Source organism: Ptychodera flava, assembly GCF_041260155.1.
Source record: "Ptychodera flava strain L36383 chromosome 23 unlocalized genomic scaffold, AS_Pfla_20210202 Scaffold_24__1_contigs__length_23054250_pilon, whole genome shotgun sequence".
Taxonomy (NCBI): Eukaryota; Metazoa; Hemichordata; class Enteropneusta; family Ptychoderidae; genus Ptychodera; species Ptychodera flava.
Genome location: NW_027248278.1, coordinates 1,432,893 through 1,457,496, shown reverse-complemented (window position 1 = coordinate 1,457,496; position 24,604 = coordinate 1,432,893). Strand labels below are relative to the sequence as shown.

Sequence of the window (24,604 nt, the reverse complement as noted above, 5' to 3'; positions counted from 1 at the left end):
GTGTTGTACTAAGTATAGTCTATGCCTGTACACCGGTAGCTACGAGTCCACAGCTGTGGTGTTTTCGGACGGGAGTGACCGTTGGGCGACCTACGTCGATTTTTGGTCACGATTACAGTTTTCTTTTAAAATTATCTACAACATCGACAAACAACAGCAAGGAATGAGACATTGTTTTTTAATATTTTTTATTATCGTCATCATCATCACCATCAACAACAACAACAACAACAATAACAACAACAACATCAACATCAACAACAACAACAAGATTACTAAATTCCCTGTGGTCGGACGGCAAAACAAGGTTTTGCCGTCTAACCCAAATACCCAGGCAAAACCTCGAGCTACTGTTCTGCAGCTATAGTACTCGTAACTGTGTGTACCCAGCATTCGAAAATGAAATCTGCCGAACAGATATCTACGAATATAATATTATATTATTATAATAATTTGGATGGAAACTTTTCGAAATATCGCCGAACAAAGTTGCGACAAGGGTGCTGTCGGGCGTAACGTGGACACTATTCTACGAATTTTCCCATAGCTGTGGTGGCGGCGTTAAAATCGTAAAAGTCAAAACCAGCCCGTAAAAGGCAGGAATCCCGTCTGAAAACACCACAGCTATGGACCCACAGCTAGGCCATTGCATGAAGTAAACCTAATTGGAGTGGGCAACCAAAGGCGTCCACCCGTAGAGGGTCATGGGCTATTAGGGCCTACATAAAGTCAATTTATTGTAGTGGACCGCCGAAGGTGGCCCACCAGTAAAGAGGGTCGATCATGGCCGTTGCACGCGAAGTAAACCTAATTGGAGTGGGCCGCCAAAGGCGTCCGCCCGTTAGGCCAAAGTAATTAATTTTTTGTTTGCGTCCCCACCTGTGTAGGTTTTTAAGGTTTTCATGAAAAACACACACAATGTATTTGAATAGAAAATTTTAAGACATGACCGTAAGAGGAGCAAGAAGACCATGTTTCAGAGGAAGATGTGTAATCTGAAAAAAATACTCCCCAAGTGCCACCAAATAACACCATTTTTATCTCTTTTTTTCAAAAGCTCCAACTTCGCTCTCTATATCCTACAGAGAACACGGTCATCATACAGGGACGGAAACTCATTGCCGACATTGTCTTTTTTTCTGATTTGTCTCATTTATATGAATCATCTGTTCAGAATTGTTTACAGAACCAGGAGTGACGGATGGACTGTTATTGGTTGTGCAAAAATCAGTCTCTGATTCCACCACTTCTTCATTTCCTTCTGTCCAGTATTAGGCAGTACTGTTGGACATTCCTTGCGCAAGATGATCTGCAACATTTCGCGAAATCTATCAGCAATATAAATTACTATATGTTGGGGTTACAGCACACAATCTTATTTGCGCCAGTGATATTGATGTATTGTATCCTCGTACTAAAAAAATTATAAATCTGAAAATTCACTCAGAAAAAAAATTAACACAGCTTTTCTCATTTGGAAAAAAAATTGTTTTAGAAATTTACAATTGTAAAAAAAAATTCACAATTTCATTGTGACCACCCCCTCCAAAGATCTAATGGTCCGTCCCTAATTCAAGTTCGGATTTTTCAACCAACAAAGCAATATTCAAAGTTCCAATACACATAAATGACATAACTGTTAAATCAAGGTTACACCAGAGCAAGACTTGTCTCTACATTCAAACGCTTTTTTGGCAGGTATCGCAAGCTGGTTGATAAATACGATATCTCTCTTCGACAAATGATCACTGATGGCATCGGTGACATGGGGCCTTAGTTAGTGACCACTACCTACCTGACTTACAGATTGATATATGGCGGGTGCCACATGTGGGGCAGGATGCGCTTACTATTTTCGAAACACCTGACATCACTTCTTGGTCTTTTGGCCAGAGGTCCATATATCTTTCTTTCATGAATTTGACTTTGTTTGTGTACCGTCTATTTACTGTCTGTTCTGTGCTGTTTTGTGTCTATGTTTACAACTATTGTCTTACAAATTTTGACCTAGTGTTATTGGATTATGGATTGGTATGATTGCGATTATTTTAGTATCATTCGCTCGTCTGATCTCTCTTCACCTCACTCCTAAGCGTTTCACCAATTTTAAGTAAGTGTCAACTTGTCTGGTTCCCTACCCCCTTTCTACGAAAAGGGTCAGGTATGCGCCATTCTATTCACGGCACTGATTGGACGACACAATGGAACATGTTGATGGAACACCTGCGTCTGTTGCGTCCGCTGCTGAGTGTTACATGTTGTTTCAAATTTCAAAAACAAACAACAAACTAACTCGATTCTGTCATTCGGATGAAAGTATACGCTCTTTCACAAATTAATTAGCGGCATAAAGAAATGTGACACGGTCCGTCGGGACAGAAAGAAGATCCACTCAACTAAAACAGACGCGCTCGGATACAAGAACAGTAACTTTATTTACATCAATGAGAATTTAACGCCGTTCAAACGCAACCTGATGGGGAAAGCTAACGAAAAACGAAAGTCACTGAAGTACAGATTCATGTGGACATTTAACGGACGAATATATGTGCGGAGGCAAGAAGGCTCGCCTCCTGTTGTCATCAATAATGAAGAAGACTTGCAGAAAATTTATTTATGAATTGCCTTCTTTTTCCCTTCTGTACCCCTGTATCTGCAGGTCTGAGAAGTTTGTTACTTATTGTATCTGCCACATTCGAAACCAGTCAAGTTCATAACAGTAAGCTTTTCTATTTTTAATGATCTTTGACCATGACGAAAATGATGTAGATGATATATTCACAATTAATAATTATGCTCTAAAACCCTCCGCCTTAAATCATAAATTCAGCTCTCCATTCGGTCGCTCCTTTTCTGTATCGCATGTAAATGCTCGATTATTTGGTAATAGCATAGATGATGTACGTCTGTTGTATAATCAATGTATTTCTGCTACGTTCGACGTTATTGGTGTGTCGGAAACTTGGAGTATTGATAATCCAAGTTTATTTCATATGCCAAATTATTCTCTTGAGCTTAAGTGTAGAAACACAGGTCGGGGCGGTGGAGTAGGTGCGTATGTGCACTCCTCCCTCGAGTATAAATTGTGGAATTACAATGTAATGCATTCGGAATCATTATGGTTTGAAATCTGTGGTTAAAAATCGTATCATTGTTGGTGTATTGTATCGCAAACCAGGTACTAATATTAAGGAATTTGAAAACAGCCTTTCTAATGTTCTTTGTACCGTTAAATTAGACAAAAAAATATTGTATCCTTATGGGCGATTTTAATCTCGATGTTACAAAATCAGACCACAATGTTTGAAGCTTCATATCTAGAATGCAATGTTTTCACCTTGAGCAGTTAATTTCTAACTTTGAGGAAACGAGCACAAGCGTGGGCTTGAAATATGTGCCAATACGAAAACGATAAGCGTCCAGAACTCTGATCAAGGATTGGTATAAGTTTTGGCATTACAAACACCGGATCACACACAAATGGAGTCATTACAACAGTTGACTCTTTCAAAAACGATTCCTGCTTCTACTCTTTGAGGGAAGATGACTATCATCAAATCCAAGGAAGGGAATACAAAACACTAGCGCAACTGATGAAGAGAAAAAAAATACTATTGTCGAAACCCACGTGACAAGGACGAATCACAAAAATGTAATCTTTACAGGTGACCAAGGCAAACGGCCATCAAGGTCAAGTTACAATCAAGGCCCTTTTTTGCACAATGTTTAAATATCGGACATTTACTTCCTAGTATCTAAGTTTGACGTCAAAAAATATTTCTGTCATGCATACATAACAATCTATATGCCGTTGTAATATCAATACTGAACCATACATACAAGAATGACTTGCCTTCTGTCGCGGCACGCCAGGTTTGCGATATTGCCGATATTTTACTTCAGGCTGATACCTATCGGCGATTTTAGGACTCTAGTAATCGATACTATAGACAATTCTAGAATGACTTGCCTCGATACGTGAAATCACAGATGTTTACTTGATATTTATCGGCTGTGACTCTAATATCGATACTATACAAAGATTTGGCTTGTGTCTCTTGCACGTCTGTCATGGCGTGGTTAAAAACGTAAAGGCTAAAACCAGCCCATAAAAGACAGAAATCCTGTCCGAAAACACCACAGCTACTGACCCATGCTTAACAAATGGGGAGCATATTAAATAGCGCCACTACTCTCACGAGAAAACATGAGGTTAGGTCTTTCGCCTAGATGCAGTACCGATCAGTCTGTTGAGCTTTTGCGATTTTCACGTTTTGAAAATCTCTTGAAAGAATAAATTTCGTTTCTTTGAATAATTTTGTCAGGTATTTAGCTTAGCAAAACATTTGGGTAAACTTTCCATATAGTGAAAGTTTAATACTGGCCCGCGTCTTCAGGAACAGCAGGACATCTTTCAAGAGTTACTGGTCCGGCATGAAAATAGCTGGTCTCTGGCCATCGGGTTAGCGTGAATTTCGCAAGCTGTATATAAATGATCTCCAAATTCTTGTCCTTTTTTGAATTTCCGTTTATTTGCTGATGATTCCAAACTTTTCCATACTTACTCTGGTTCAGATTGTATAGACCTTAGTGCTGTATCATCTTACTTAAACGATATACAATTGTGGTGTGATTCCAACAAAATGACAATAAATAGGAGTAAGACAAATTTTATTATATTTAGAGGCCGACGTAAGAAACTGAATGTCTCGGGTTCTGTTTACATCCGTGACGAGCAGATCAGAGAAGTTGTTGCCCCTTTTGTGGGTATTTTGTTGGATAAGCATCTCTCTTGGTCAGAACATATTGATAAGATAAATAAGATATTCGGAAGAAATGTGGAATTTTGTACAGACTTAGATCCATTTTACCTTTACACATAATTTGTTACTTTTGTACAATGCATTAATACTTCCCCACATCAGCTACGGCCTAGAAGTCTGGGGAAGTACGTATGCTACACGCTTAAACTGTATCTTAGCAGCCCAGAAATAGTCCAGTCAAAATAGGTTAGACCCACCACAAATTGCAACAGAATTTTTTTCTTCAGAATGCATTTTAGAGAGGTACCCAGAACAACATATTAAAAGTTTACTCGAATCCGCCTTGGGGAAATATGCCTAATTGCATAAATCAAATATGGCGGCCAACCATCCAACAAAATAACATAATTGGTCATATATCACATGTTAAACAAGCTATTTCAGTGATTTCAAAGTCTAAAACTAGTTATTTGGCTCAGGGAATCATTTTGGAGGTATAATGTTTTATATAGGCATTTCATTAATTTGCATAATTCCAATATGGCTGCCAACATTTCTATAAAAGACATTTTCGGTCATATACCACGTATTAAACCATCATATACCACGTATTAAACCATCATCAGTGATTTTAAATTTAAAGGTCTGTTTCTTTGGCACGGACAAATATTTGTCGAGATGCTATGATTTGCATTGGCACTTTGTTAATTTGCATAAATCCAATATGGTGGCCAACATTTTCAGTCATATACCAGGCATGGAACAAGCAATTTCAGTGATTTTAAAGATTTAATATTTTTCTTGGGTATAAAGAAACACTTTTAGTGGTTCAATTTCTACAAAGGCCCTTAGATAATTTGCATAAATTAAATATGGCTGCCATATAAATGGCCCGTTGCTTAATAGCTTCTGATATAAATACGGGTTTGGTATAGTTTTAAGGAATCTATCAAGAAGAAAGTGTTAAGTCCTTGGACATTTTTCTATATATGACGACTGTTAATGATTGTTAGTCTTATGAATAATATATTCTCTTTATGAACATAACATCAGATTCATCTGTGTACGGCATTTTTGTAATTTGTGTGGGTGTTTAACACTGTACAGAGTCAAAATATGTAATCTGTAATGTTTAATGTCGAAAACAGACGTGTTCAGAATCTTCAGTTTTTATTTTGGGCTGAACCGCCGTCTTATTTATGATTGCATCTTTATAAGATCCCCTAGATGATAGGCAAGAAGTCATCACACATATCAGCAAAATACAATAAATACAACAAAGCTAAAAAAAACCAGAAAAAATGATATGACCGAAATAAAAAATGCCATAATACACAAAAATTAAAATTTTGATCTATTGCAAACAATGTCAGATTCATAAAAACTTTAAGGACACACAAACTTACAAAAAACTGAATACTGCATGCTTTAACAAAGTCTTACAATTAATCCAAACACAGAATCCAACTATTACACAATACAAACAAGTACATCATGAGTCATTTTTCCAAGTGTCATTTTTCCAGATGTACATGTTTGTATCGTGTAACAGTTGAATTCTGTTAGGCTGATGAGTTGTTTGAATTAATTTTTAGCCTTTGCTAAGCATGCAGTTTTCAAGTTTTGTGAGTTTGTGTGTTGATCAAGTTTTTAAGAGTCTGACAAAATTTATCTGTATTGTGGCATTTGTTATATTTGGTCGCATTATTTTTTGTTTCTACGTTGTTATTACCTTTGTTGTGTTTATTGTATTTTTGCTGTTATATGTGATGACTTTTTGCCTATCAAATAAGGGATGTACCAAATTATAAGATGCACTCGTCTCTAAGAAGGGAATTCAGTCTAAAGCAAAAACTAAATATTTTGTACGCCACATTTTTTAAAAAGGTAAACATTGATGATTACATGTTTTGACACTTACAGTATAAAACACATATAAAGACGATTGGAACTAATTTTGGATAATTGGATGGCGAAGTAATGGCAATTTCATCTACAAATTTAATCTCATCTGCTTTTCGTTTACGTTACACATTTGTTTTTATGAGTAATTTGCAATATTGCAACATTCAGCTGTACGGCACCTAACATTTTTGAGAAATTGAAAGATATGAAAATCCAATTATCCCAAATGAGTTCTTATCGTGTTTATAAAAAGCATAAGTAATGCCGTAAACATATGAATCCAATGTTATATTCAGAAAGAGGTTATTATAAGACAACTAACAATCATTAACGGTTGTCATATGTACAAAAATCACAAAATAATTAAAATTGCATGGCTTTCTTACATCTCATTAGTAAACGCACATAAACATATATGTATTTTAATCCGTTCGGAAGTCATATGTAAGTCCTTCATATTCACTTTAACACTTTTTTTAAAATACAATATATTTATGGAGTATTTTAACCAATTCAGGTATCACAGACACATATTAAAATAAACTTGCATTCTTAAATGGATCGTTATTGTTAGTAAATTTATAGTATATTTTCGACATTTAAAAGAAAATTAATTTTAAAAATTTCAAGGACTTAAGGTGAGGCTGCATATTGCCAATACAGTTTTTTCAAAGGAATATTTCCTATCTAAGATGACAAGGAAACCCATAGAAACTATTTTGTGAAGTGTAATATTTCAGAGTATATGAAGAAAAAAACGACAAGTTTATTTTTCATTATCTATCTTCATTCTAAAATGGCATGGGCTTAAAGAATGACAATTGAAACTGTTCTTAAAATCATGATAAGCAAAATAAAATCTTATTCAAAACGTAGGCATTTTATTGCAAAACAAAATAATTGTTTTGTTATATCGCATTTAAAGAACATAATGTGAAAATTTCAGAATATTTGACCCAGCCAGACTGCACTGGAGTTAAATTCTTTGAAAATCTTAAAATTGGAAAAAAAGGAAGCAGGAAATCGGGTGATTAGCATACATTTGCATACATTAACACTATATCATGCAACTTACGACTGCTTGCCAAGCTAAAAAGTGAACTTAACCAATTTTTAATCTTGGCTTAACAAATTAATCACAATTGGATAAATATTTGCAAAAAAACATATTTTGGTCAAAATACGGTGTGTTGGGTGCAGTGTCATCTTAACAGTTTCTTCTTGATATTCCTAGCTCTTAAAACTCTACCAGAACCTTATTTATATTAGAAGCCATTCGGACATTATATGGCAGCCATATTTAATTTATGAAAATTATCAAAGTGTCTTTTAAAAAAACTGAACCGCCAAAGGTGTTTCTTCATGCTCAAGAAATATATTTAAACTTCACAATGGCTGAAACAGATTGTTTAATACATGATATAGGACAATAAATGTAGGTATATTGGCCGCCCTATGGGATTTATGCAAATTAACAAAGTGCCAACGCAAATCATTGCACCTCAAAATCGTATGTCCATACAAAAGTAATATACTTTTAACTTTAAAATCATTGAAATAGCTTGTTTAACCTCGACGCTGTTTAACCCTTCGACTGCTGTAATTTTTACACAAAATTTTAATGCAATATTTTACCAATTTCTGTGAACTTTTCTGTACTTTTTTTTCATAATTTTGGACAAAATTGATATCATATTCCATCAGCAACAGTTTTTTATCAAAACTTTGGCAAAAAGCAGAAAAATTGACTGTGGAACATTTTACAAAGTTGATAAAAATAGACTTCGGAGCTCAAACGATTAATACATGGTATATGACAGAAAATGTCCTTTGTAGGTATATTGGCCACCAGATTGGATTTATGCAAATTAACGAAGTAACAATGCAAATCATTGCATCTCGAAAATCGTTTGTTCATGCCAAAGAAATATACTTTTAGTTTTGAAATCAGAGAAATAGCTTATTTAACCCTTTGACTGCTGTTATTTTTACACCAAAATTATAATGCAATATTTTACCAAGTTCTGTCAACTTTTCTGTACTTTTTTCATAATTTTGGACAAAATGGATACATTTTTCATCAGCTACAGTTTTTTGTCATAATTTTGGCAAATAGCACAAAAATTGACTCTGCTACATTTTATAAAGTTGATATAAAAAATAGACTTTGGCGCTCAAAGGGTTAATACGTAGTATATGACAGAAAATGTCTTTTGCAGGTTTATTGGCCACCATATTTGATTTATGCAAATTAACGAAGTACCTATGCAAATCATTGCATCTCGAAAATCGTTTGTCCATGCCAAAGAAACATACTTTTGACTTAAAAATCAATTAAATAGCTGGTTTAATACGTTGTTTATGACCGAAAATGTATTTTGTCGGAATGTTGGCAGCCATATTGGAAATATGCAAATTAATGAAGTGCCTATATAAAACATTATACCTCCAAAATGATTCCCTGGGCCAAATAACTAGTTTCAGACTTTGAAATCACTGAAATAGCTTGTTCAACATGTAATATATGGCCAATTATGTTATTTTGTTGGATGGTTGGCCGCCATATTTGATTTATGCAAATTAGGCATATTTCCCCAAGGTGGATTCGAGTAAACTTTTAATATATTGTTCTGGGTACCTCTCTAAAATGCATTCTGAAGAAAAAAATTCTGTTGCAATTTGTGGTGGGTTAGGTGCCAAAATCTCGTAGATTGACTGGACTAGTCCAGTCAAAATAGGGTTAGACCCACCACAAATTGCAACAGAATTTTTTTCTTCAGAATGCATTTAGGAGAGGTACCCAGAACAACATATTAAAAGTTTACTCGAATCCACCTTGGGGAAATATGTCTAATTTGCATAAATCAAATATGGCGGCCAACCATCCAACAAAATAACATAATTTGCTATATATCACATGTTAAACAAGCTATTTCAGTGATTTCAAAGTCTGACACTAGTAATTTGGCCCAGGGAATTATTTTGGAGGTATAATGTTCCTTATTGGTACTTCATTAATTTGCATAATTCCAATATGGCGGCCAACATTCCTACAAAAGACATTTTCGGTCATATACCATGCATTAAACAAGCTAATTCAATGGTTTTAAAGTTAAAAGTATATTTCTTTGGCACGGAAAAACGATTTTCGAGATGCTATGATTTGCATAGGTAATTTGTTAATTTGCATAAATCCAATATGGTTGCCAACATTCCTACAAAGGACATTGTCGGTCATATACCACGCATTAAACAAGCTATTTCTTTGATTTTAAAGTTTTAATATTTTTCTTAGGTATGAAGAAACACTTTTAGTGGCTCAATTTTATCAAAGGCCCTTTGATAATTTGCATAAATTAAATATGGCTGCCATATTAATGCCCAATGGCTTAATAGTTTCTAATATAAATAACGGTTTTGGTATAGTTTTTAGCACTTCTAGGAAACTATCAAGAAGAAACTGTTAAGTCCTTGGACATTCATATTTAATTTTTTTTTGATTTTTCTGTATATGACGACTGTTAATGAATCCTAGTCTTCTGAATGATATATTCTCTTTCTAAATATAACATTGAATTCATCAGTGTGCGGCATTTTCGTAATTTGTAAAGGTGTTTAACACTCTACAGTGTCAAAGCATGTAATCTGTAATGTTAACTGTTTAAAAAAGAAGTGTTCAAAATCTTTAGCTTTTAGTTTAGACTGAACCCCCTTCTTATGGATGGCTGCATCTTTATAAGATCCCTTAGATGATAGGCAAACAGTCATCACACATAACAGCAAAATACATTTAACACAACAAAGATAAAAAAACAGAAAAAATGATATGACCGAAATAAAATATGTCGCAATACACACAAATTGAAACTTAGCACTATTGCAAACAATGTCAGATTCATAAAAAAACTTCATTGACACACAAACTCAAAAAAATCTGAAAACTGAATGCTTGAGCAAAGACTTGCAATTAATCCAATCACAGAATCAAACTATTACACAATACAAAGAAGTACATCTTGAGTCATTTTCCAAGTGTCATTTTTCCAGATGTACATGTTTGTATCGTGTAACAGTTGGATTCTGTTGGGCTAATGAGTTGTTTGAATTAAGTTTAGGTCTTGCTAAGCATGCAATTTTCAATTTTTGTGAGTTTGTGTGTTGATCAAGTTATTAAGAGTCTGACATTGTTTGCATCAGCGCTAAGTTTTAATTTGTCTGTATTGTGGCATGTGTTATTTTTGGTCGCATTATTTTATTTTTTGCGTTTTTATTATCTTTGTTGTGTTAATTGTATTTTTGGTGTTATATGTGATGACTTCTTGCCTATCATCTAGGGGGATGTACCAAAGATGCACTCGTCCATAAGGAAGGGGTTCAGTCTAAATTAGAAACTAAAGATTTTGTCCACGACTTTTAAAACAGTAAACATTAAAGATAACATGTTTTAACACTGTAGAGTATAAGGCACCTATAAAAATCACAAATAATGCCGTACACAGATAAATCCAATGTTATATTCAGAAAGAGATTATCATTAGGTGACTAACAATCATTAACGGTTGTCATATTTAGAAAAATCACAAATAATTAAAATTGCATGAATTTTTTACATCTCAATAGTAAACGCACATCAACATATACGTATTTTAATCCGTTCGGAAGTCATATATGTAAGTCTACCAAATTTGCTTTAACATTCTTTTCAAAATACAATATATTTATGAGGTATTTTAACGAATTCAGGTATCACAGACACCTATTAAAATAAACGTTTATTCGTAAATGGATCGTTATTGTAAGTACATTTATTGTATATTTTCCACATTTTAAAAATAAATGTTCAAGGACGTAATGTGGAGCTTCACGTTGCCAACACAGTTTGTTTCGAAGGAATATTTCTCATCTAAGATGACAAGGAAACCCGTGCAAATTATTTTGTGAAATGTAATATTCACTTGAAAGAAGAGTATATCCTCATTCTAAAATGGCATGGGTTGAACTACTGACACTCAAAAAAGTGTTAAAAATCATGGTTAGCAAAATAAACATGCCGCTAATTCAAAATGTAAGAATTTTATCGCAAAACAAAATAGTTGTTTTGTTATATAGCATTTAATAACATAATGTGAAAATTTCAGAAAATATGACCCAGCCAGAACAGACTATATCTTTGGAAATCTTGAAATTCGGATTAAAGGGAAGCAGGAATTCGGGTGATTTGCATACATTTGCATACATTAACCCTTCTATATAATGCAACTTACGACTGCTTGCCAAGCTAAAAGGTGAACCTAACCAATTTTAATTTTGGGTTAACAAATTGATAAAAGAAGAATATTTGCAAAAATATATTTTGAGCAAACTACAGTGCATTGGGTGCAGTGCCCTCTGACAGTTTTTCTTGATTTTCTATTCCTAAAAACTCCACCATGACCTTATTTCTATTAGAAGCTATTTGGGCATTAATTTGGCAGCCATATTTAATTTCTGAAAATCATCAAAGTGTCTTTTAATAACATTGAACCACAAAAGGTGTTTCTACATGCTCAAGAAATATAATTAAACCTCAAAATGGCTGAAATATATTTTATGACAGAAAATTTCTTTTGTATTGGATTTATGCAAATTAACGAAGTGCCAATGCAAATCATTGCACCTAAAAAATCATTTGTCCATGCCAAAGAAATGTACTTTTAACTTTGAAATCACAGAAATAGCTTGTTTAACCCTTTGACTTCTGTAATTTTTTACACCAAAATTTTAATGCAATATTTTACCAATTTCTGTTAATATTTCAGTCTTTTTTTCATAATTTTGGACCAAATGGATATCATTTTTCAGCAGCTACAGATTTTAATCAAAATTTTGGCAAAAAGCAGAACAATTGACTGTGGAACATTTTATAAAGTTGACAAAATAGACTTTGGCGCCAAACGGGTTAATACATGGTATATGACAGAAAATGTCTTTTGTAGGTATGTTGGCAACCCTATTGAATTTATCCAAATTAACGATGTACCTGTGCAAATCATTGCATCTCGAAAATTGTTTGTCCATGCCAAAGATATACACTTTTAACTTTGAAATCACAGAAATGGCTTGTTTACCCTTTGACTGCTGTAATTTTTTACACCAAAATTTTAATGCAATATATTTTACCAATTTCTGTCAATATTTCAGTTCGTTTTTTCATAATTTTGGACCAAATGGATATCATTTTTCAGCAGCTACAGATTTTAATCAAAATTTTTGCAAAAAGCAGAACAATTGACTGTGGTACATTTTATAAAGTTGACAAAAATAGACTTTGGCGCCAAAAGGATTAATACGTGGTATATGGCAGAAAATGTCTTTTGTAGGAATGTTGGCCACCATATTGGATTTATGCAAATTAACAAATTACCTATGCAAATCATAGCATCTCGAATATCGTTTGTCCATGCCTAAGAAATATACTTTTAACTTTAAAATCATTGAAATAGCTTGTTTAATACGTGGTATATGACCGAAAATGTCTTTTGTAGGAATGTTGGCCACCATATTGGAATTATGCAAATTAATGAGGTGCTTATATGAAACATTATACCTCCCAAATGATTCCCTGAGCCAAATAACTAGTGTCAGACTTTGAAATCACTGAAATAGCTTGTTTAACATGTGATATATAGCCAATTATGTTATTTTGTTGGATGGTTGGCCGCCATATTTGATTTATGCAAATTAGACATATTTCCCCAAGGTGGATTCGAGTAAACTTTTAATATTGTTGTTCTGGTACCTCTCTGAAATGCATTCTGAAGAAAAAAATTCTGTTGCAATTTGTGGTGGGTTAGGTGCCAAAATCTCGTAGATTGACTGGACTATCTGTGTGTTCCCGGCGTTATACGGCCGTATACGGTTGTGTTGGAGGCCGTATAACTTATACGGCCTCCACCACAACCGTTAACCGTATATGGCCGTATAACGCCGGGAACACACAGACCTGTACGGCAGGGCTACAATAATTGTAGCCTTCGTTGGCCGTACACAACCAGCAAAGGGTCCTGGGAGTGGTAGGGCTACGGATCCGAAGCAAAGTCCTGCCATGCAGAGCTATATACACAGCCCTGCCATGCAGCCAGCAGGATCTGTACTGTGTAGTGGGAGCCTTCTCACGAGCCAGAGCAATAATTTCCGCTCCGCTGACCTACGCAAAAATCAAGTTTCCCGGCGTAATCTCTTGACGGGTAGCTCTGAGCTGTTGCCGTAAAGAGGCGTGTGGTTTACGACGATGAGTGGGAGGCGTATCGCCGGAAACACACAGCTGAAGCATCGTACGTAGGGCTATAGGGACAGATTGTTGTGATGGTTATTGAAAAAATATGAACGATACGATGATGTAAGCAGTATTATAGCTACGATGGTTTCCCGGTATTTCGTGTACGTCCTGTTCCTGTTTGGAAATTGGAGCGATCATCGTCACTCCAGCTCCATCCTGTCCCCAACTTATGCATGGAATGCCGAACATGGTTCGTGCATGTGGACTTCATGTGTCACTGAATGGGATTCCACTCTCACTCAACGACCAATCACAAAACACCGTTTTGAAACTCGCGCCATTTCTGTGCTAAGCGTACTAGTTATCCTGCCGCAGTAAATAAAATAGTTCGTAATTAATTTGATTAATTAACGATAATATAAAATACATTCGTTACAATAAAACATTCATAATGATTAAAAAATAACCATAATTCATGTATGTAAATCTGACTAAAGTAAACTGGTGTCTTACAGTTCTAGGTGATGAATTCGCGTAGAGATTTACATGAGTGTGCGTGGACTGTACGATGACCTATAAGTGATTTAGTGAAACAGTCGATGGTTAGTCCGAAAATGGCTCCGTATCCAGACGATAGTTCTCCCTCGCTTAAGGGTCGTAGTGACGAAAAATCGCCAGATACACCTCCTCCTGAATACGAGCGGTTTCTAGATAATCAGGTAGGTGATGTATGATACATTTAATCAGTCGGAATTATTGTAAAAGATATTGGATTTTGTGAGTCCTACTTATTTCAATCAAAAATTGGCGCGCTATTTCTCGTAATATTTGTGTGTTAATATAATTATTGTTCTTTGTTTTGATGCAGGGCAAAGGTACGGAAGTTCCATTTGCAGAGTACAAAATTCCGATGGAAGACGTTATGAGTGCTGCCTCGCCTATTAAGTTGAAAGTCGAGTATAACAACTGTGTCGTTGCCACGAAACCTTTCAAGGATGCCGACGAAGAAATTTCTTTCGGAAAAATGGATAAGGAATTCGATCCGTGGGCTCTTCCCGAACTCCAAGACAATTCGACAAAATGGAAAGGTATGTTTCACCGTTTGTTCCCTTCCCATTATCTTGCTTACTGCCTGAAACATTGTGCTCGGAGCCGATTTTCGCGATATTATCTTAGACACACATCACAAACTAACGATTGCAAGACGCGGGGTCCTAACATTAATAGTAAGAGAAGTATCAACTGTACCGCGTTCCGAACAAGCAATATTTTAAGACCCACTTTTGACTTCTTGACATTTTTGTAAAATCTTGAAACAGTTTCGTTTCATCTCAAACAATCACTTCAAACCGGCTGTTAACCGGAGATTCCAATACAATATTTATACAATAGATTGTATATACCGGCACTGTGTCCTTGCACATAACGGAAGGGGTGTGATAAAACGCGCCACGTGCTGTCACCGGCTCTGAAAAACTAACATAAGAACAATCTTTGATGAAATTACTTTATCGTAAGAAAAACAGTGTAATACTACCGCCGATTTTAAACGTCATTGTTAGGATATATTATTTTGTACATTATGAAGTCGAAAAAATAAAGTGTTTTGTAGTGTTGCAGCATATGGCATGACAGTGCAGCATACTAGCATGTGCCGGTACACATGATAACCACATGCACACCACGACTGATACCGAGGCGAAATCGTGTGTACAGTGTAGTTGTAAAATGTGTTTCCTATTCACTAAAATCACAACTGTAATTGATTTTCGCGTCCTAAGGACATTTTCATTTTTTATTTGGGCTGACAAGCGTAGCGTACGTTAACCTGTCGGATCTCTTTTTTTGTTATCGTCACTCTTTTGTAAATTCGAAAACCATGCATAGCCTGTCAGGACCTTGAGTCTTGACTCAAGGCTTGAGAAATCAAGCACAAAAACTGGAGCGGTCAATATTGCCTACTCCCACTGACCAGGAAAAAGATTGGCAGGATTGTTGACCAAAACTGTTTCCTTTCCGTTCCGTTTGCCCCCTAATGTTGCTATGGGGTTGATTTATTATTTTGGTTATGTTTCCATACAATTTCTTAAACAGGCTGATTTCTTTATACAAGCTTAGCCCAAGGGGAAAAGTTGGTTTCTCATCCTAGATATACTGCAAAAATGATGCAGTGACGCGAGTTTTTTTCTCTCAACTTTTTAAAATTCTTCAACGAACAAGCACGCAGAAAACATGAAAACAACATAGGAATGAACACAGATAAATACACAGCAGCGTTGTTTTAACCCTTTTCCTGCCAAGTCCATATTTCACTATCAGGTCAAGATGGTTAGAATTAATGAAACAACATATTCCATATGGTGTATTATAAGATAATACTGTACATTTGAAGGCTGTTGAAAAGATAAATACTGTAAACTTCCTTTTTTGGACCAAAGATGCTATAAAATGTCAAGCTTTCATGTTTTGGCTCAATACCACTTTTTACTGACTTAGCTGATGGGGAAGCTGTATTTCCTCTGCCACTCTCAAATTCGTAAAATTACTAATTTTTTAGATGATTTACTAATTTTTTTCATTGTTGATTCGTAAATATATGAATGCAAGGAAGCAGCTAGTTGATTGAGAGCTGAAGAACCCAAACCTCAAAATAGATCTGTCTAAGCACATGTGGTACTTAATTTCAATTTGATTGAATGATATTCCGTATTGGCACGGTTAAGTTTACTTATGAATTTCAAAATTTACGAAAAGTTTCAATACCCAATTCGTAAATTTACTAAAAAATTTCAGAAGCCAGAGGAAACACAGGGAAGTGATACTGTCTGGCAGGAAAAGGGTTAATGTTTTTTTCATAGCAACAGTTCTGTGGTTTGACTTTTAGTGCAGCATTGCATGGTTATGACAGCTTAATATAACTGTGGCATGTATGTAGTTCCGAATGGAATGTTAATGTCAGTTTTATTTACAGTTGTTTTATACAACACTGGTATGCACTATTACTAAAACATTGCATAAGTAATGTGCTATTTCTCGTAATTTTGTTTTGCTTCAGACCTTGGTTTCATGGGCAAAGTGAAAAGAGTTGTAATTGAATGGTTTGGTAAAGTGGTCTTGTTGCTGGCACTACTGTACATGTTCATCTGCTCACTCAGTTTTCTCAGTGCTGCTTTCCGTCTACTTGGTGGTAAAACAGCTGGTGAAGCATTTTCATCCAATGCCGTCCTTTCAAATCCTATATGTGGATTAATGATTGGAGTTTTAGCCACAGTCCTGGTTCAGAGCTCAAGTACAACTACATCCATTGTCGTATCCATGGTTGCTGCAGAAAGTAAGTCGTCACATTATTTTGATCGTTGTTAAAATAGCTGCTCCTTGATACCCATGTAATAATTGCGGAAATAAATGAAATTGCAACAACAACGAAATCCACACAAAATAGCATTGCGTGCATATATTTTCAAAGAGCTGTCGATCGTAGTGTCCGATGGTGGTTGACTCCTCCGTGCAGGTGTTGTATGAAAAAGCGAAAGTATGGACGGTCATGATTTGAAAAATTCAATTCGCAAGTGTGGCTAATGACTTTTAAAAAAAATTCCGCCAAATGGAGTTATATTTGCATTTTCCGTGTGTGGCGAGCGCTAGCGTAAACACTGCAGTACATTAGAGTAATATGTTCCTATCTAATTTTAATTATGTGGCATCAGTAATATTCATGCCAAGATGTGTATTGCTATGCAGCAACATTCACTTTGCAGGAACCTTTGAAAGCATATGAATGTTAGATTTTAAAAGAAATTAAGATTAAGACGTGGGAAGATTATACTATAAATTTACATGTCTGTTCTGTTTTGTTTTTTCAGTATTATATGTTGAGCAAGCCATTCCCATCGTCATGGGTGCCAACATTGGAACATCTGTTACAAACACAATAGTATCAATTTTCCAAGCCCATGATCGCAATGAATTCCGTCGTGCATTTGCTGGTGCAACCATCCATGATGTCTTCAACTGGTTATCTGTGTTGATTCTGTTGCCATTGGAGATAGCAACGCAGTATTTGTATCACCTGTCAGACATGATTGTGAAAAGTATGCATCTGGAATCAAATGAAGCAACTGATATTGAACTATTATCAGTTATAACTAAGCCCTTCACTGACAAAGTAATACAGGTAAGTTATCTGTTACTACTGTGTATTAATAATTGGCATTAATTCAAGAATTCATTCATCTTTCAATTACAGAGGCTTGCCAGTTTAAAGGGACAAAGTCGCCCATTTTTTCATGAATTTTGATACGAGATACTACTTAATTTATTTGACATGTTGCCAGATACTGAATGAACGGGTGACAATGCATATATACAGCCCTGATTTTAGACAAATTAAATGAAACCATGACAAAAATGAATTAATGGTCATGACTATTAATTTATTTTCGCCCTGGTTTCATGTGTCATGTCCAAAACCAGGGTCGAATATATGCATGGTCACCCATTCATTCAGTATCTTTCAACATGTCAAACAATATAAGTAGTATCTCGTATCAAACAAAATTCATGAAAAAATGGGCGACTTTGTCCCTTTAATGTAACAGATTTCATTCTCCAAAGGGTGCAATATCAACGTTTCAAGTGTCAAAGGAAGTTCTGCCTGAAGTATCATTGTTTACATCTTCCCAATATATGGGTGATGGACTGGTAATTGATGTCACTACTACTAATTTGTAGCTTAATTTTTAAAGAGTGTGGGAGGGTTGTACTGACAGCATTGTTGTTATTTATTTCAGGTTGATAAGAAAGTGATCACAAAGATAGCCGTTGGAGATGAATCAGCCCAGAGTGATAGTTTGATCAAGAAATGGTGTATTACAGAGAAAGTAACAGAACTTGTGAATGTAACAATAGAAGCCAATGTGACCAGTGAAGGCTATGACAATTCAACAAGGCTGCAAAATATCACAGTGGAGATGGAACACACCAGGAAGGTGCCAATTCAAAAATGTAAGTCCAATAATTTAATTCACCAACCTTTGTTACGGTATACACTCATCATAGATACCGCAAGATGTCAAACAACTTCACTATTGTGATCTTTCAACCTACCTCTTTGAGCAGATTAAAGATGTACACCAATTTGTATAAATTTAGAAGGTCAGTTAAACAGCATTGTAGAAATTTAGTTTGAATATTCAATTGAGAGTAAAACAAAACAGTCTTAGGAAGGTAGTGATTATTTGAAAACCGTTAAACACGATTGTACATCCTTATAATTGTGTAATTGTTTTTATTTTCAGGTGATCATTTATTTGTGAACTCTGACCTGAGTGATACAGTGATTGGTGTCATCATGCTGATTGTCTCCTTGGCAATACTGTGTGCCTGTCTCATCGCCATGGTGAAGTTACTGCATTCATTACTGCGGGGTCAGATTTCATCAGTAATTAAGAAAACTATCAACTCTGATTTCCCAGGTTGTATGTCATGGCTCACAGGTTACATTGCAATACTTGTTGGTGCAGCCATGACACTACTTGTACAGAGCAGTTCTATCTTCACATCAGCGTTGACTCCACTGATTGGTATTGGCGTCGTATCTTTGGACCGTGCCTATCCACTGACACTGGGAGCTAACATTGGAACAACAGCCACTGGTTTATTGGCAGCTCTTGCTAGCTCTGAAGGCAAATTAGCAAATGCACTTCAAATAGCATTTTGTCATCTTCTATTTAATATATCAGGCATAATTCTTTGGTATCCTATCCCACCAGCACGTCGTGTTCCAATTAAAATTGCAAAAATATTTGGAAATACAACGGCAAAGTATCGCTGGTTTGCAGCTCTTTACCTCATATGTATGTTTTTCTTGTTCCCTGGTATTGTATTTGCACTTTCCATCGCTGGGTGGCAGTACCTTGCAGCAGTTGGTATTCCAACATTGACCTCATTCCTGATCATAGTTTTCATCAATGTACTACAAGTAAAAGCTCCAAAATGCCTGCCAAAGAAACTCAGAAATTGGGATTGGCTACCAAAATGGATGCACTCTCTGGAACCTCTTGATACAGTGCTCACAAAACTATGTAGGACTTGTTATTGGTGTCCATGTTGTAAAGAAACTTGTAAAGAAAAACAAAAAGATTTCAATGTAAGTCATTTATCTCAGGTCCCATTGAAGGAAAGTGATTTTTATGACAAACTAGTGTTGTCCAAAGAAACTGTTGTGTAAATATAAAGAAAGCATTTTTTTCTAATTCTAGTGTTAACTTATTGACCTTATTTTTCTGAAGAAAAAAACTGAGGTTAACAATCTGACTTTTCATGTTAGATTTTAAAATCTCACAGCCTTGCTGTGATATAAGTTAAATGACATAAGGTAGATTTTAACTCTGCGTCATTATTGAAAAGACATTCAAAGGTGTTCTCCAAAATTGTTTTCATTTGGCTGTTGCTTCTGGATCTTTCACAACATTTGGATTTTCTTTAAACCATAGAAGTTTACTGTAATACTTTATAAGCTGGAAAAACTGGTTTGTAAAACATGTTTTCGTTAGTACCAATGTTTGTGATTCCATTAAAATTAGTTTTCTACTATCATATCAAACGTTCATTTTTTAACTCTGGAAGGTTGTAAAAAAATGAAAACCCAGGATTTCAGACCTAGATGAGAGAGCATGCAGGTTTTTAGTCTGTTAAAAACTTTATACTAACCAGTTGCCAGCAGTAGAGAAAACAGTATTCAGTGATGAAATTGTATTCATCAATTCCTGAAGATCTTTATTTAAAGAGGTCAATCATTTGAACTATTTATTGTCAAATCAACAGAACATGAAATGTGCTTGATTCACATGGTTTAATATTTGTTGGTCAAATGGTATATTTGAAAATATTGCTGCCAAATACAATAAATACAGAGACTTATTTAACTTATTTATTTGACCTGTACCAATAGTATTATTTTGAAATCTTTTTTTTTTTGTGACATCAAGGCAATTACACTTTGCAATTCAGCGATGTTTATAAGCCATGGAGGCACTGTTTATAAGAAAGCAAATATATTTTTTTATGTTGTCATGTTAAAGGGGCAGAGATGCAATCTCAATTCTGTTACTTTGATTGTGTAAATATTGATGCGTTTTCAGAAAACATTCTCTGAAACTTGCTAGCTGCACAGAAAATTGCAACCAATGCAATGTACAATTGTGCTGTATGCCTCTTTAATTTGTAACCATTCAGTTCAAGCACAAGAGCTAAATTGAAATAAGCCTAGTTTTTTTAAGTCTGGTAAAGTTTATACTATTTTTAAATTTTGCTTTTCATAGTAATAGTTATTTTATATTATATTAGCGATGAATTTCACATCTAGAAATGTTTATTGGTGTTGTGGTTGAATAAAGTGCATTTGTATATAATACAGTTTCTTGTATATTTTAAATGAGAGTTGTGCAACAGGACATCCTTCAGCTGTGACCATGAGACCTGCAGAGCATTACACACAACTTGGTACATCTTTCTTTGTACAGGTAGAATTCTATTGAGTTCTATATTACAAAATTGGCATATGGAAATACTTGGGCTATTTATTCTTGGAAAATATGGATGCCTGCATGGACTTAATGTTTGCCTACTTTTGTTCAAATTCTGTTCTCTGACATTCTCGCGAGCCAGAGCATAATTCCTCTCCACTGACTTACACAAAATCAAGCTAAGCTGTTGCCATAAAGAGGCACGTCGTTTATGACTATGGCTCTCTAGTGTGTAAAACCTCTAGGAAGTGCCAAAATTTCTCACATTTCACTTGCACTGAGAACTGCCACTTAGAACTGATGACAGTGATGTTTATAGGGTTCTAATACACTCATAGGAAAGTCCTTGAATTTTGAGTCCCCCCCCCCCCTGAGTCCTTTAAAATCACATGATCTTGGAAAATCCTTTCAAATTGGTAAGCCACAGAAATTTGTGAAATGATTGGTAATGATATTTAACTGATAAATCGTACAAAAAATGCTTTGTATAATGATACTTTTGATAATTGGCATGTTAAACTTAAAAAAGTCCTTGAAAATTTATAAAAACTACCTAAATTTTTAGTGACTGAGTGTGAAAATCTGATTGTTGGGAGAACCACCTGAAATTGCATTTACCAAGAAAACCAGACATGGTTCTGAGAAACTGTCATAAACAATCTGATCGAAAAGAATACACATGAGCAAGTCTTTCTTCAAAATTGTATCAATTTCATCATCACTAATAACAATGTACTTCCATCCAACACGTCTACATTGTAATCATTTCAGTGTCTTACGTCATCAACCACATGAAAGCTGTCTCAGGTCATCAACCAGGTAAAAGCTGTCTTAGGTCATCAACCAGGTAAAAGCTGTCTTGATCAGCTACTCCAATCTACCTTTTTCGTTGAAGTTAATTTAAAAGGTCATTGCTGCTCAGCTGACAGGCTTCTTAAACGAAAACAATCAACTCGATCCACTTCAATCTGCCTACAGACAATATAGTACTGTAACAGCATTCTGCCTACAGACAATATCATAGTACTGTGACAGCATTCTGCTTACAGACAATATCATAGTACTGTAATAGCATTCCTTGTCCATAATGACTTTCTCAGTGCTCTTACTCCGGACAAACTGTTTTGCTGGTTCTATTGGATCTATCTGCGGCTTTTGATACAATAGATCATGATTCACCTCAACAGCGTTTATCAAATCTTCGAATCAAATCTACTCTTCAGTTGCTTTGTTTGTATCTCACTGACATATCTCAGTCAGTTACATTAAAAGGACAAAGATCATTATTTCAAATGCTGTGATACGGAGTTCCTCAGGGCTCTGTTCTTGGACCTCTCTTATTTATAATCTACATATCATCACTTGGACAGCTCATCCACCGCCATAAACTCCAGTTCCATCAACCCCCTGATGAAATCCGCTGTACCTGTCTTTCAAGAAATCCAATACCACCTCTGCCGTATCTTCCCGTGAAGAAATTGTCAATGATATTATGAACTGGATAACACAAAACAAGTTGAAGTTAATCTACTCTGAGGAGGAAATTGATTCGGCAGAATGGTTTTTTTTCTATTTCTGTCCTGCATCTATTTTTTTCTGCATGTGGAATCATTGCAAATTTTTTTTCTTGAATACCAGTTTTTTAATAAATGGTTCTTGAGTTAATCACAATCAATTACATATTTTTCTTTAGTTTGCTATGATTATTTTTTTCAAGACATAATTGGATCAATTTTTATTTTGGCTTCTTTACCTGCCGATAATTTTTTTCCGAAATCCTCTAGCCCCCCCCCCCCCCCCAATCAAATTGTTCTCCCCTAAATTCTGGTTTGTCTCCAATTAATCCTGTGAAAAGGTCCTTGAATTGTCATGGACTTGGTACAATACTGTAATGTGGACAGAGTTAAAGGTCTCCAAGTGGACATGTTTCCTCAAAACGATAACCTGGTGGGTTAAAAGGGTATGTCTTGCACGCTTTGTAAAGACGCAATCCAGCACTCCAAATCTGTCCATCTTATTCCTGAATGTGTTACAGGGTAACCGTTTATCCACAGGAAAACTTGCTTACATTTGCAAGTTTAGTGAATAGATGTATTTTGTGTTAAAATTTTCAGTATCCATTGCCATTAAGACTTTGCAGCACATATAGTACTATACCTCTGCCAGACCACAACTTTGAGTTTCAAATTGCTGTAAACATGTGTTTCTGGTAAAACATGGCCATAAGGGGTACCGGTAATAAACGAGTGCTAGAAGAAAGACCATGCTACAGGTGTTTATAACACACCACATGCTCATGTTGTATTATGTTATAGTTTTTTAATGTGTTTTGATATTTCCATTGATACATGTTTACTTGGCGATCTTGGTGATCAGTCACTTTCTTCCAAAAATATTTCCAAGCATACCCAGCAACTTCCTAGGTTCCTTTTTCGTCAATGACCTGTTCAGGTTATTACGCTGTTGGAATGGAAAATCTGTTTTACAGATAGGCTTGTCGCTCATCCTGGGCGCACATCATGTTCCAGTCACCTGCCATTGTTAGAAAACTCACTGCAGACGACACTAAGGTCACGTGACCTGTCACTTTTCTGAATGTGGTCAAAACTCTTTCCCTAGGGAAATGGTTTGTCAAAAAATACCCTCTGACGCCACTTTTGTGGATCCGGTGCGGTGGGGACTAGACATATCTATTTTCTCATCACATGACGTACTCTGGCAAATCACAACACAGAATGAGCATGTGGCATGTTATAATGTTAGATAATGTTATATTAAATGCCTCCATGTCTCAGCAAAGTCAAGAGTCATTGTTGGCTATGATATACAGATATTCAATGTCCAGATTTTAACACCCTAACTTGCTAGTTTAAGGATGCGCTGCACCCAACACAGTGTATTTTACTCAAAATCACTTTTTTTGCAAATATTCAACTACAATTAATTAATTAGTAGACCTAAGATTAAATATTGGTTGAGTTCACCTTTGAGCTTGTCAAGCAATCATTAAGTTGCATGATTAAGAAGTGTTAATTTATGCAAATGTATGCAAATCATCCAATTTTCTGGCTTCTTTTTTACTCCCAATTTCAAGATTTCCAAAGAATTTACCTCCGCTCTGGCTGGTCAAATTTTCTGATATGTTCAAATTA

The 24,604-nt window shown here is 35.4% G+C and overlaps 1 protein-coding gene across 1 annotated transcript; it reads left to right on the top strand.

Annotated features, from left to right (window-relative positions):
* Nucleotides 1–14,488: 14,488 nt before the first annotated feature.
* On the top strand, nucleotides 14,489–21,338 carry LOC139124599 (sodium-dependent phosphate transport protein 2B-like). The gene is made up of 6 exons (XM_070690731.1): nucleotides 14,489–14,645; nucleotides 14,795–15,014; nucleotides 16,982–17,257; nucleotides 17,790–18,100; nucleotides 18,717–18,930; nucleotides 19,224–21,338. Exons 1-6 carry the CDS (start codon nucleotides 14,526–14,528, stop codon nucleotides 20,153–20,155), a joined length of 2,073 nt encoding a protein of 690 aa, XP_070546832.1. The 5' UTR covers nucleotides 14,489–14,525; the 3' UTR covers nucleotides 20,156–21,338.
* Nucleotides 21,339–24,604: the final 3,266 nt, after the last annotated feature.

Coding starts and splice junctions, on each gene's coding strand:
- LOC139124599 (XM_070690731.1), top strand. CDS start 14,526: ATGGTTAGTCCGAAAATGGCTCCGTATCCAGACGATAGTTCTCCCTCG. Junction 15,015..16,981: donor CAATTCGACAAAATGGAAAG/GTATGTTTCACC, acceptor GTTTTGCTTCAG/ACCTTGGTTTCATGGGCAAA. Junction 17,258..17,789: donor ATCCATGGTTGCTGCAGAAA/GTAAGTCGTCAC, acceptor TTGTTTTTTCAG/TATTATATGTTGAGCAAGCC.